The sequence below is a fragment of the Cynocephalus volans genome, chromosome 3, assembly GCF_027409185.1.
Source record: "Cynocephalus volans isolate mCynVol1 chromosome 3, mCynVol1.pri, whole genome shotgun sequence".
In the NCBI taxonomy this organism is placed as follows: domain Eukaryota; kingdom Metazoa; phylum Chordata; class Mammalia; order Dermoptera; family Cynocephalidae; genus Cynocephalus; species Cynocephalus volans.
The window spans coordinates 99,943,440-99,958,178 of NC_084462.1; the positions used below are offsets into that span (position 1 = coordinate 99,943,440).

At 37.8% G+C, this 14,739-nt stretch overlaps 1 protein-coding gene across 9 annotated transcripts in view; it reads left to right on the forward strand.

The window, feature by feature from the left end:
* Window positions 1-14,739, forward strand: part of MEIS2 (Meis homeobox 2) — a 198,204-nt gene that overhangs the window by 180,744 nt on the left and 2,721 nt on the right. For 3 of the 9 annotated variants that reach the window (XM_063089003.1, XM_063089005.1, XM_063089006.1), the window contains exons 10-11: window positions 12,934-12,992; window positions 14,378-14,488. In XM_063089003.1, coding sequence (XP_062945073.1) covers window positions 12,934-12,992; window positions 14,378-14,488 — 170 coding nt within the window. Of the gene's footprint in view, window positions 1-12,933; window positions 12,997-14,377; window positions 14,493-14,739 lie in introns of all 9 variants that reach the window. The other 6 variants (XM_063089004.1, XM_063089007.1, XM_063089008.1 and 3 more) reach the window with 2 other exon arrangements.

Sequence of the window (14,739 nt, forward strand, 5' to 3'; positions counted from 1 at the left end):
CACACACACACACACACACACACACACACACACCATAATAATACCACATTGACCTCAGTTCCAGTTACTCTCAGCCTATCCTCTCCTCTTGAGTCAACTGCACTTATCATACCCCAATGTAGTTATATCTCATACTGTGCATATTGTCCCCCAGCCTAAAAAGCCAATTTCTACCAGTCAAGTCCTTCTCCTCCTTCACATGTGTGCCCAAAATTTGCCTGGCCTCTCTAATGACCAGATGGATTCACAGCTTTAACTAATGCCTCTAGTCTGTATCTTCGTTGGTTCTGTGTGCAAATTTAACTAGACCAGAGTCAAGAAACCCATCTTCGCTCTTCCCCGCTCTAGAGCAAATCATTTCATCAGTGATTCTGCTATGTCACTTGTGAAATGATGCCAAGAAAATCTGTAACGTCTCTTCTGTTCCCAATTCTAAGTTATTTCCAAGATGAAGAAAACTTACTTTCATTTACTCATCCAGTTATTCATTCACCAAACATTTTATTGAGGATGTGCTATATGCCTGACATGGTGTCAATAACAAATAATTAAGATGTGGTCTCTGCTCTCTAAGACCATGTAGTGGGAAAGCCAGACAAGTACATTGTGGTCATGGTATTGAGTAAATGCTGTGATGGGCATTTTAGCCAGGTGCCACTGACTCAGGAAGTGCTTCTTAACCAGACTGTGGGACCAGGGAAGTTACCTCAAAGAGACATTCTCTGATAAGAATTTTGAAAGGTGTGTTCACCAGATGGTCATGAGAGAAAGGCCATCTCAGGCAGAAGGAACTCTATGGTCCTAACTAGTTGACATATTAACTTTAAACTTATTAGTTGCCTTTTTGTTTATTTGTATATTACCTGACTCCAAAGAATCTGTGGCAGTTAAACCCATTACTAAATTAAATTCTTTTTTGATAGATGGTGATGCTACTTTATCTGTACTGTGAAAATGGAGATAATTTAAATGCCATCATTTCTATTTCTAAAAGTTAAGTTAAATCACTTTAAGAAATTCTGATAGGAAATGTGAAATCTGAATATGCTCTGAAAGTTACTCACAAATTACTCTCAAATTGCTGTACAATGTGTTTGCTTCTTTGTCTGCTGGAGATTATAGCTTTGTGTAGAATGTCAGAATCAAAGTTTGATGTCTTTATCTCTCTGCAAATCAGAGGAAAAAATCCACTAACTAACCCTCTAAAGCTAAAATATTTAAGGACTAAAGCAGATGTGGCATAACTGCTGGTTTGCTATGTCTCTTGTGGTTTATAAAGATATATTTTATGTCTTTTATGATTACGGGATGATGCTAAAAATTGTGTGGGTAATAATACTGACACATTGGAAAGACTGCATATAACATCTCTGAGAAGATACAGGATGCTACCTGGCTGTCAAATCAAAGTAAAAGATGTTTAATTTGCCATTACGAAAAGGCAGGCAGGAAATTTTATTTGGAATTTGATCTTTGATGTTTGAACATCATAAATGTGAGGACATTAAGTCACATGTTCATGAATAGAATATGTCTTAATAATAATTTTAAAATATTATTGTTAGAAGTATAACTGTTAGAACTATAATTTATTTAAAGTGACTTTTAAAATTTTTTAGATCTTTGAGTCTTTTTTTCCCACTGGCACCTTCACTAGATGCCAATATAAACTGGTTAAATAGCATTTGGTTTAAACAGAAAGAACGTAGCATATATGCATATTTATGATATTTTGTTTGTTGGATCCTTTTCTTAATATTACTTGATTTTCTGTGTTTTAATCTCATTTTTTCATATTTTGGGTTGACGCCACTCTAAAGTTTAACACCTAGGAGATTTCTCACTTATGCCTCCCTTTAAAAGTGCTAAAATCTCAGCCTCTCAAACAAGAGACCAAGCTACAATTTAAAGAAAGCAGTGGTATTGATAAAGGGCCCATGAATGTTGCCACCTTCCGAATGTATCCTCTGCCGCATCCTTTCTTTTAAGCCAGCAGGAGAATTGAAAGAAGGCTAAGAGCCCAGTCCATCCAAACACTTCTGGCATGCCAATCTGGCCTTGTGAAGTATCCCCTGCTGCTTTAGAAAAAGGGGCCCCAACAGACAAATGAAAGGGTGAAGGGGACATTCACATGCACAGCACCTTCCCTCCAGCTGGCTTCAGATTGCTGGTGTTGGGGTGGTTGGCCTGGGTTGAAGAATAGAGACTTGAGAACCATTTGTTTCCACACCATTTTGGCTGAAGTGCTATATTTTTCACCTTAAAAGCCCATTTAAAAAGAAAAATATGGTTTGAAAGGAGGACACAATTGGAAGCCATCACACGTAATGGAGTCCCTTTTAAATGTAACACTATGTCCTATCAATTCTCTTCTAAATTAGTTGTCACTACCTAAAGAAAACCCACCCCTGATTGTCTTATGCTCTAGCTTAAAAACATACAGTCTCTTACGTATTATTTCTCTATATCCAATTTTAAAAACTCTCTGATAAATATCATTACTACGTTGAGCTTTGCTAAGTATGGAGTAGAATACAACTTGTGTAGCAACACACAGTTATGACACGTATGTAGTTATCATGGGCCTCTAAATGTAGTCACACAAATTATCTCAAAATTAAAAGAAAAGGCAAACTGGACCTGATAGAAATAAGGCCATGGCCAGAAAGGTTTGGTCAACCATAATCACATAAAGGACTCTGTAAAATCTAGAGGATATACAGAGAGGAAGTAATTTTTTGGAGGTAGCTAGGCAGTTTATTATACTTGCTACTGCAGCTCTGGAATGTTCATATAATTTTGGAAATACAAAGAGATTAGAGGGTTTTGACATAAAACTTCTTTCTAACCTTTCACTCTTGTTTTGTCATTTGTCTGAGTGGCCTACATTCTTTCTCAGCCCAAAAGTCCCATTATCAATGTAAAGATATTATTTGGAAAATTGAGTTTGCTTCTCCCCATCAGAACAAATAGTAATTTTTAAAAATCAATTTCCAATTTTCATAAATTGTGTATCATACCAAACACAGATTCTCAGATTTATTCCCTTAACATCATTTATATTTGTATCTACTCCTTTGCCAAATAAGCACAGTCCATCAGCAGTTCTCCAAACCAAATGTCCCATTTCTCTTTCATTTCTACCACTTTAATTGGAGCTGATTTTACTTCTCTTTTCTGACTACATTAGACAAGAGCTTTCTACCTCTCAACTTCTAGAGTCTCTTCAGCTCAGTTCATCCTATTCTTGGAAAATATCTTCCTCAAACACCATATTTTATTTTACCATTCCACCATTCAGAAATTTCAGGGATTCAATTTATCACACAAAAACCTTTACCAGCTTACCTGTTAAACTGCCTTTCAGATCAAGACTGGGAGCCAATTTGAGTTCAATTCCTTCACCCTTTATTGCACAAAATTGGCCCTGGTCTGCATTGGTACTTTCGAGCATATCATTTCCTTATTTTCTTCCTTTCCAATATTCTGTGCTCTTTTAATCTGGCTCATCTTTTCTCTTCCAGGAAGTTGGTGGTTAACCTTCATCTTTTAACAAACATTTTTTAGCTTCTTTAATTGACCCCATCACACTTACTTACTGAGTGTGGACTGTTGATTTGTAATTATTTATTTGTTCTAAAATTGTGAGTTTCTGTATTTGTTTCTGTGGATGTGAGCAGTAACAATCTCTAAGGGCATGACCTGAATTTTCAAATTTTAAATATATATATATATATATATATATATATATATATATATATATATATACACACACACACACACACACACACACACATAAAGGGAGAGAGAGACCCTCTCCAAATATATGAAGAAAGTCATATAATTATATATTTATGTGTTATATATAATTTCATAATATATATAACTTTGTCTAATATTCTGTCATTAACTTGTTTTTTGTTAAGTACAGAATGTGGAAGGTTTATCAATGTGTGACAGGTATACAGATTACTTACTGTGGGCCTTAAAAATTATTTATTCTAACAGCGCTCTCTGTGGCGCACTCGGGAGAGTGTGGCGCTGGGAGCGCGGCAACGCTCCCGCGGTGGGTTCGGATCCTATATGGGAATGGCCGGTGCACTCACTGGCTGAGTACTGGTCACGAAAAAGACAAAAAAAAAAAAAAAAAATTATTTATTCTAATTTTTTTAGGATTGGAAAAAGATGAAAACAGGTCTTGCATTATATTTGCTCCTCTATACCTTGTTTTTCCTGCCCACCCTCCAAACCCAATCCCTCATTGGGAAACACACACACACCTTAGAGAAACAGCAACTAATATAATTCTCTGAACATTGAAGAGGTAGGTGCTTAGTAACTTTTGGCTGGCCAAAGGGCAATATGGGATAAAGCCAGAATGAGGCTGAGAAAAATCTCTATTCTCCCTGAAAATCAAGAAAGAAAAAAGGGGTGGAAGGGAGAGCATACCCTAGAGTATGGTGTGACTCAGTAGAAGCAAGAATTTTTAGCAACCATTGTTTTCTTCCTTGTTTCTCGCATTCCCACCATGAAATTCCTGTCTTTGACCTATGTGGTGATATGACTGAATATCCTGGAGTTGATAACTCTCTCCTCTCTCTTTCTTTTTATATATGTATACACACATACACATACATGTACATACATACACATGGATGATAATCTCTCACAGTGTATCTCAGGGCTGCACTGCTGCATGTCCCACTTGGTTGAAAGGGCATCTCTGATCTGACAGATTTATTCATTGAGAACAGAATCATGCATTTTAAATCAGTTTAATTCTTAGCAAGACAATGCACATGGCTCACGTAGATTTTGTTGTTGATTTTCCCCCTTATATGTTACTCAGAGAAGCTCCTGTCAGTATAAATCAGTGGTAATGTAATCAACATTATGGCATCTTTGATATTGCATTTGCTAAAGCCTTTCTGGATGTTTAAGTCAGCTTTCAATGATTGATATTGTAGATAGTGGATAAACATTTTTGATGGATCTGTTTGCTTACAGATAAAAAATTCTAATCCTTTTTTCTCTTTGGTTTAAAGAGTGCAATGCCATTGGAGAGGAAACAGTCTAAATGTGGCCATCATAGGTTGGTGGCCCCCAAAATAGAAACTCACTTAGGGTAAAATTTGCTGTCAGGAAAAATGGAGCATTCTTTCTGAACTCACGAACACATGGTTCATGTGAGCTTGCTTGTAGATGGTTGCTACAATAAGTCTTCTTTCATACAGGTGTGTTTATGCCCCAGGCTTGCTGGCCACAGTCCATTCCATTTACAGAAGCTGAATTAAACAATAACTACCGCATTGCAAAAAATGGTGGGGGTGGGGGAAGGGGAGGGGGAAAGGTGAGCGTCAAAGGAGATGCCTGAGAGCTTTGTTAGGGCCAAGAAAAACCCTGTTGCAGTTGTCAGAGCTTGTTGATGTTGCTGGGAACGGCACTTTTTTTTTCTCCTGGATTTTGTGGTTCTGCCTTAGGAAAGAAAGTAAAATAGAACGGAAGAACAAAGTCCTACTCTATAAATCAGCAGCTGCTCCTTGCCAGATCAAAGGAGTGACATTTTTGCTCCTGGACTACTTGTCCACTTGAGGGCTTGACAGGCAGCTAACAGCTGGCCTGCTAGACTGTATGGGAGAATCAGCCTACATCTTCTTCCGAGCAGATGACAAGCTAATCAGAGACATAACCGTAGCACAGGGCATGTGAGAGCACCTTGATCTCTTCAAACATATCTAAAACATAATTGCTAAACAGCTTGGTGCATTTTTGGCAAGTTAATGCTTAGGTGGTTTCCACTGAGAAGTAGGATAGAGAATTAATACTTCAATCAAAGGTCGTCATGAAAGCTAAAAAGATACTAGATCTGTTGGGATCTTCCCCTCTTAGAGTGAATTAGTAAATGGCTCGTAACACAATGGGAACTGGCTAAGAATGTATATAACTGATTATCAAATGACTGGTTGGTTTTCAAAGCCCAATCAGGCTATATTGTTCAGATAGATGAATGGGTAATTGAAAATTGGTAATTTTGAAAATGATTATTCTTACCTTTTATGCTGATAGAGTTGAATAAAGTTGTAGCTGTACCTTCTGTGTCTGCAAAAAGTTGTTTTCAGAAGCACTATAAGGTGTGTAGGTATCCAGATCTGGAATTTTAATGTCAGTAGTAAAACTTTCAAAGTAATTCAGTTTCTAGTTTATTTCCATCTGCAATAAATCATGCACAGGATGAGGTAATATACTACAACTTATATCTATTGACTTAGCATTTTATCTTTAAGAAGATAGATCTTAGATATGAATAGCTAAGGAAGGTTGAGTGTTTTCTCCTCCCTTGCTATCAAGTAGCTTTGAAAGATCACTTTTATAGTGCATGATAAATAGCAACATATGAATAATCTGATGGCATTCTGTAAGAGTAACAGTGCTTCAAAATCATAATCTGCTGGGGTGTTTTGTTAATGCCATCCGGTGTGATTATACTCATGGAATAGCATTTATTGTTGCTCAGTATTATAAAGGAAATAAAAGATAATTCCCTCTATGAGGAAAAAATTATCAAATAATTTTATTAAAGGTCTCTATGATTAGCCATATAAATCTTAGTCAAATAAGATGCCAAGTTTTCTAGGACACCTTTTAAAATTTTTTTAATTATAAAAATAATTATTCTTATTATTAAAAACTCAAACAGTACAGAATTATATAGGAGGAAAAATGAGAAATCTGCCATCCTCCTCCTATCCATTCCTGAGAGATAGCCTCTATTAATGGTTTCCAAAAAACATTTTATTGGCCCAACTCTTCCTTTAGGAGGTACAGACAGAGTAAAATGAACTAAATTATTATAAATTGTTTGGTGCCCAAGGCAAGTGATAAAAAGAATATTTAGATCTGAGATACCTATAGAGAATACTATGAGCCTTTTTGCAGCTAAGATTCACAATTAAAACTTGATCTTTGTAAGTTTCTGTTCCTAGAGTACTAGAATTTGATGTGTGATCTATAACATGTCTTCTCAAACTTAAATGTGCATGAATCACCTGAAGATCTTTTAAAATGCAAATTTAGATTCAGTAGTGCAGGAGTGGGGACTATTGTATTTCTTTATCTCTAACAAACTCGAGGTGATGTTGTTGATGCTTAGAGTAGCAAGGAGTTAGAGAACCATTTAGAGAGAGTGATTCCAAAATAGCTCACTCTGCTGCCCACCCCAGCAGATGCTTGCTCCAGTGTCTAAAATCCCCACCATGACATCATACATTTGTATTAAGCTGTGATTTCTAGAAAGACCCTACCATATGAAACCATGCTACTTATAGGAGTGCAGCACATTATTACCCTATCAACCCAGCATGGATTTGTTTAACAGTCACCCACCTACCCTTAACTATTACCTGTGAGAGAACAGAGCTCTTTAGTAGCATTGGATAGATGCATTTTGAGTGTAAGCTAACATTTAATGTGCCTTTACTATGTGCCAGGCTCTGTGCCAAGGATCTTACATACAATATCTCCCCTGATCCTCAATACAGGCCAGGCTCAGTTATTTCCCCAGTTTACAGATAGGAAACAAAGTGAGGCTTAGGAAGGTTAAGTAGACTTTCCCCAAATCACACAGCAAGTAAAGAACAGAGAACAGGAGCTATGCTCTTCATCTGATTGCTCTATGCATAAGTCTGAAATATAGGACAATAATTGAGAAGAGCATGCTCAAAATAGAGTATTTTAGTAAAGAACCTATGTGAGCCCTTCTAACTTTAGGGAAGAATTAGGCAAAAAGAGGAATATTGAAAGAACACAGTAGAAGGCCATCAAAGATAAGCATCACCCCCTTGATAATTTTGCCCAGGGCCTTTCATGTCAGCACTCCACTACTCGAGGCATATTCATAAAGCTATAAATGTTTGTGATCCCGGATTAATATCATGTTTTCATCTTAAACATTTATTAGTATTTAGTTCATGTGTTTTTAGAGGTGTGGGCAAATCTCATATTCTATCAGATTATAAATTAAGCTGTAGCTCAGGGAAATTAATTATGATCTACGGAGTGTCCCTAAGTAGCATATGAATCTCATTCATTTACCTTACTTTGCTCACGACTGTGAGAAAAGACCCATTGTCTGGCCACCAGTGAAAAACTTAAATTTGCGACATGACTTAATCATTCATGTGGCGAAGTACATGTTCTAGGGTGTTAAGCCTGCTGAATTCAATGATTTAACCATTTTAGTGTATCTTACTGAGAAAACCCAACTGTTAGCCACAACCGCAGCGTAGAAAAAGACTTGCTGTTTCTGTAAAGTGAGAAAAAATTGAGAAACTTGATAACTGACTTGCTAGGGTTGAAGCTTCACTATTTGAAACACCAATCAGGAGCAGGCTTTGTGAATAACCCCCTGGCTGATAAGTCCCATGACTGGAGAAAGTGGAGAAGCAGAGCTTTTTCACTTTTTAACAGGTCCCCAGCCACCCAGCTACCTGCAGCACCTTTTCCAAATTGATCTGATCCCTCTTCAACAGTTCAGTTTCCTTCCTTGACCATACCAATCCATGCAAAAGCTTCAATTCTGGCAAATTTTGATTCCTCCTCAGAGTGTTCAGGGCTGGCAGCTGTCCAGGTGACTCCATGGAGGCCTGCACTTTCTAACAAAAGGAATGCTGCCGCAAGGAGTTGGTTACCAGGTGTGGCATGAAGTTAGTGAACCAGAAAAAAGGGATTTATTAGCCATTTAAAAGGGGGGGCAGAGGGAAGAAAGGAAGAAAAGAAAAGAAACCAGCCAACAGTCAGGAATGACACCTAAGTCTACTTCTATCAGTCTGAACTATGCTTTGGAGTGAAAAGTCTTTAAGAGAAAAATCATGATGGTCAGATTTCAGTTGCAGAAAAGTATGCAAAGCTGAGAAGTTTGGATTTTCTGGAGGCAAGGGGTGGAGGTCTCCAGGAGACATCTTTCCAGCAAAACAATAAGATGAGATTTCAATAATATCTGCTATTTTGGGTTCATTCTTTTTAATGTATTCTTTTTTCATCTCTGAGTTGACTCAGAAAGGCCTCATGATTCTTGGAAAGTTATTGAATTTATTTGTTATTGAATTTATTTTAACCTAACAGTTTTAGTATATAATTTTTACACACCACGCATACTAATGCATTTTGTTTAAGCAAAATTGAGAGAAAGTAGATAGTCTTAGTAGATACTCCCCAGAGCTTTTGTGTAAGCCTGGATACTAACTTTGTGTTCAATACAAATCAATGGAGCCAGTGCACTTTAGGGTACTCGTTCCCTAAGGAGTCACCAGTAGAATTATCTATAGCCCTTAAAAAAAATCACAATGAGGCTAATGAAATTTTTTTCTAAGTGAAATCTGGATAAAGCTCTAGGCTTACCAGCACATTTTACACGCAAGTTGTACAAAACCCAGAATTTTCTTTTTAAGAACTATTTAATATGTAAGAGGACTTTGTAACAGGGTTAAATTGTTTATACCAATAGAGAAGTATATATTATATGTCTGCAACTTCAAAATCATTCTGGGATGACATTAAAACTTAGAGAATTTTTTAATATCAGATACAGATGAAAAACCTAACAGTCTTTGGATTGGAAATAACTTGTGGGGGTTTTCATTAAAGTTGGGTGCAGCTTGCTGCATTTTGGTTAGTTGGACGTCTTCAGCAATTTTTCAAATGTTTTGGGTTTGGCAAAGTCCAAAATGTTTTTTGCCAAGACCCTCTTTTCCCCTTATTTTTTAAACCCGTGTGAAATTCAAGGATAACTTAATCCATATGTGTCTGATTCATTTACACTTAACTCATCAAAATGTTATTTTGTAAGACCTATTTAATATCCAAGAAACCTTTTGAGCCTTTTTAAGACAAGTCTTTTGTCTTTGAACCAGCAAGTTGCATTTTTCCATATGAATGGGGCTTGGACCTTGAAAGATCGAAAAAGAGTTGATTTTCAACTCAGATTCTTCAAATTTCAAGTAGAATCAAAACTTGGTATTCAAATTACTACTTGAGTACTGAAAAATGTCATTTTAAAAATATAAGTCAGAGGAAGTGGAAAAAAATTTCATGTCATGTAATTTTGGGGAAAGACCATGTATGGAAATTGCATCTTTAGGAATATTAAAGAAATGAAAATTATTCATAGTTTGATTTGTTTTAATCTGTAATTTAAATGACTCTATTTTATGTATGTGGGTGTATTTTCTAAGAGTAACCTATGGGTCATCAGTAGGGGGAGGGAAAGGGTAATTTCATCTTTTATTGTCAAAATTTTCTTAGAGTCAACTCATTAATTGTTAATTTTTATAATAACATCTATGGTGTTAATAAGATATCCCAGGATAAGGGGAGTTGACAATTGGCAAGAGTTGTATGTTAAGAGATTTCTGAAAAATTGGGGCCCATATGTTTTTAAAATCCTGTGTGATTTGAAAGAATGTGGTAGAATTATGAATCTGGCAAGAAATAGCACCGTGGATCAAAAACATTGTTTGGGAACAAAAATCCGGAGAGGCTAAATGGAACCCAAGTGAAAAAAGCAAAATCTCTATGACCCTTTGTAAAAGGATCTAGTGAAAACCTTTAGAGCCTTCTATTCATATTTGTTTAGGAGAAGTGGGCAAAGAAAAGCCATCGCCATAACTGCTAGTGAACATCCAGTCCATGTCATGGTAACTAGTTGAAAATGTAGTACTCTAGTGGCATTTCCAAGTTCAGCACTTCTATAAAGACCTGCTAGTACAAAAAATGCTTTTTTTAATGTACTGCATTGTTGTGTATCCCCCATTGAACAACCTTTTGAGCGGACCCCGTTTTTACTAACGTAAACATTCTGATGAGTATCCAAAGAAATGACCTTTGAGTGAACCTCTAACCTTCCCCGTAATTATTTGTTTGAAGACAGTGTGGAGTTCTCCTGCTGAGAACTAAGAACCATGATGCCTTGCAGCTCTGTGAGTAAGGGAGTGTTGGGGGGACTGGAGAGAAAGACATAAATAAGGGAACAACCTCCAGATGTAAAGAATAAAAGAGTAAAAGGATGAAATTAAAAAGGGAAAAAAATAGCAATTCGTTTTATCTAAAGAATTTCCCTATAGGAAGAAAAACAACAACAGGATTAGTAGCACATAAAAAAGGGTAAAACCCCTGCTATTTGTGTCCTCCATTAGAAACTTCAAGGAGAAAAGGCTTCTCTGGCTTTCCTGAGCATCTCTGTTGGTCTTAACCTGAGCTGATAAAAAGAGTTCCTGGGGGTGGAAATATCAAGTCAGTCCTCCTTGGTCCAGCAATGCAGTGGGGAAAGAGTAGATAATTAAGTTCTTTTTGTGATTTGAGAGATTTTTCTGGAAGTCTTTGTGATCTGGTCAGATGTTTCTCAGCAACCCTTCAGGTGACAGGTGAGAATAAATATGCAGTTCCGACTCCTTTTGTTTTCACCTCTACTTAGCCTGTCACTTTCTTCCTCAGTCCTTAGGGGGTGTAACATTTTTGACAACGGAGCTATACTTTCTTAAGTAATGGAGAAGTTCATTGTTTTGCAAACAAACACCATATGTAAAAGGCTCCTTTGGTTTTTTCGCAGCTCTTATTCCTCAGCCTAATTGTATTCCCAGCAGAGTGCTCACAGGAGGCCTGAGCGAGTGTAGACTGTCCTCCACAGAAGGGACTTCAACTTCATAGGAACACGGGGCTTCCAACACACACTAGAAGTTTACTGGCTGATTTCAAAGAATGTTGTCAGTTCCTGCCTGTGGCCTCATGTGGACTCATTAATCATTAAGTCCCCCTACACTTAAGATTTGAAACTAGAAATATTGAAAAATGTTATCAATGGGTCTATTTTTCAGGAACAGCTAGCTGTATGCTCCCTGCCTCCTCAGAATGCAGGGCCAATGAATCCTGTGCATAAGCTTAGATGTGTGGGGAACACACATCATTAAATGCACAGAGACAAGGGTAACTCGCAAATGGTAGAAAATTGTTTTGTTTTTATTAAATTTGGGGAAATAAAGGAGATTTCTTATCATCTTACTCTGTTTATACATGAATATTTGATGGGCATTATTAAACATTAAAGTAACATGAAGTAGGCACTTATTTTTGGATTTCCAACAAAATTAGATCCAGGCTTCTTAGATGAAATAACTGCTTCTCCTTTACATTCCTGCGATTCAGCCACCACCTGATTTGAAAACGTTTCTTGGGCTCTAATATCAACCATGTGTACCTGAAGCTCTGTCTTTCTAGTGGGTTGAAAGGTGGCTGGGTTTATGGTTGGCAGTTACCTTATCCGCTGCCCTGGGTGTCCCAGATTAGGCTGGAAAGGCCGCCCCCAGCTGGCACTGACCTCTGAATGACCCCTAACTTTACAGGCTTAAACTGCAGGAGTTGCCGAAGAGCAGAAGTCTTTCTGGCCAGCACTTATTACTGCTGTGTTGGTGATAAAACTTCAGACAGCCTAATTGATGGCTTCGGTGACCTAACAATACCTTGTGAAAGCCGAATGCCAGAGCCTGGTCTCCATTTATGACCAGCTGCAAGGGGAAGCTGGGTCTCCCTATGATGGGGAGTCTAGGGAAAGGGGGGAAATCTTCCAGCCTGTGAACTTTAACCAGATTTCTACTCATTCAAGAAGCAGAAGCACAATTGCAAATTAATAGAAGTTTTCTCATGGAGAACTTTTTTCCCTCCCGGAGCTTTTTTAGCAAGTTGGCTTGGAGTTAGCTATGCAGTGACAGTGGAGATGATCCGGTCAACTGTTTTTGAACTTTGAAAGGGAAAATTGACTTTAAGTTAAAAAGATAATTTTCAGTAGATGTTTGACTGCATTGCTTTCTGTGCAGCATTCATGGAAAGGTGTTCGCAGAGCACAGAAACTGAGTTTGATGACTGGACTTCTCTGTTCTGTTTCAGGTTCATTAATGCCCGAAGAAGAATAGTACAGCCCATGATTGACCAGTCAAATCGAGCAGGCAAGTTCCAGCTAGTATCTGTATTCACGTCCCACAGGCACAAATCCTCATCAAGTTATACTTCAGAGGTTTCATCACCTGGTAAACAAGGGCTTCCACCAGGCATTCTGGGAGAAATTTTTTTTTTTAATGTCCCCAGAATTCCGCTCTAGGAAGCAACTTCACTAATTGGTGCTAATTGGAGATTTCCCACCCTGACTCTCCTGAAACTGCTTTTTATTTTCTTTCTGAATTGGTAATTGGGCACAAGTATTAGTGTCACAAGCAGTCTGTTTGACTGTGAGCTCTGGAATTACTCCTTGCTTGTCTGCGTCCAGTCATTAGCACACTCTCATTTTCTTGTTACCCACAACTCCTCGATGGATGCTTTGCTTTCACTCCAGTAGTATCCACTGTTAAACTCATGGCATCCATTCATTTGCTTTGACTATTCATAATAGTCTATCAAAGCCTGACATGCTGCATTACCAGCATTATTTTTTATTAAAAGAATATTACCTTTGTTTAAAATGCTTCACATCCATCCCACTAAAATACATGTGGGTTTTTCTCACAGTATCTCTCGATTTCTCTAAAACAGCTATTATATGGTACTGTCAGAATCATCCTGGTGTACTCCTAATCATTTTTCTTTGAAATGGGCATTTCCTTAGTTTACTGAGGAGTCGTGGTCTCCTGCAATGAGGTTCATAGGAAAAAACTGTTTTTCTTGTGGTGATGACTGTTGTCACTAACAAGAGTGTTAAAATCAGTGGAGATTTTCACTGTGGCCTCACTTTAAAGAATTTATGAAAATTAGTCATCTTTTGGCAAAATTTCACCAATAATGCTGAAATATTATTCCACTATTGGAGGCCAGGGGTCCTGTTGGACTAGAATATAAAAACAATCAAAATATTATATTTACCATGTTTACATCTTCTTAGGTATGTGTAGAAAGGCAAATATTTGATTGAGTCTATTTAACTTTGTAAAATTGTATTCGAATTTCAAATGTTTGTGTATGATGTGAAAATTTTTTATTAAGTCACCAGAGATAGCAGGATCACAAAATCCTATCTAAATGGCACAACGCAATATTTATACATTGGATACCCCTACCTTTCCTAGCCTTCTTCCTCCTAATTGAGAGATATGTAAGGAAGGCTGCAGAGGACGACCCGCCTGTTAAACTGGCTGGTGAAATCTTTCCTCCAGACCCTTTCTTAAAGCTACTTACACACCTTAGCTCAGTCGTAAGGACACACGGAAAAACCACACCCCCATTTTTAAAGCGCCAACCACATTGTTGCTGTAACGTTTCAGTGCTGCAGCGGGAACAATTGCTGATTGTTTGGTATATCTTTTCTTCTTTCTCCTCTGTGTCCTCGAATGACTACAATCAGGTTTTCTTCTTGATCCTTCAGTGAGCCAAGGAGCAGCGTATAGTCCAGAGGGTCAGCCCATGGGGAGCTTTGTGTTGGATGGTCAGCAACACATGGGGATCCGGCCTGCAGGTAGGTTTGCTCCTCTCTCCTCTGGGCTTCCCTGGGAAGTGCCACCTTCTCCACCACTTCCTTATCCACTCTACTCTCCCACTCTCATGGTGGGTTCAACATTTGCCTGCTGCCTGCTCTGCCTGCTTTCTTTACATTGGGAGGGGGAAAAAATCCTCTTTGAAAAAGTAAACATTTTACAACAGCACCATTTGACTCTGCCCCATACACATCCTTTTTCTTTTTTCTTTTTAAACCAAGGCAATAAGTGA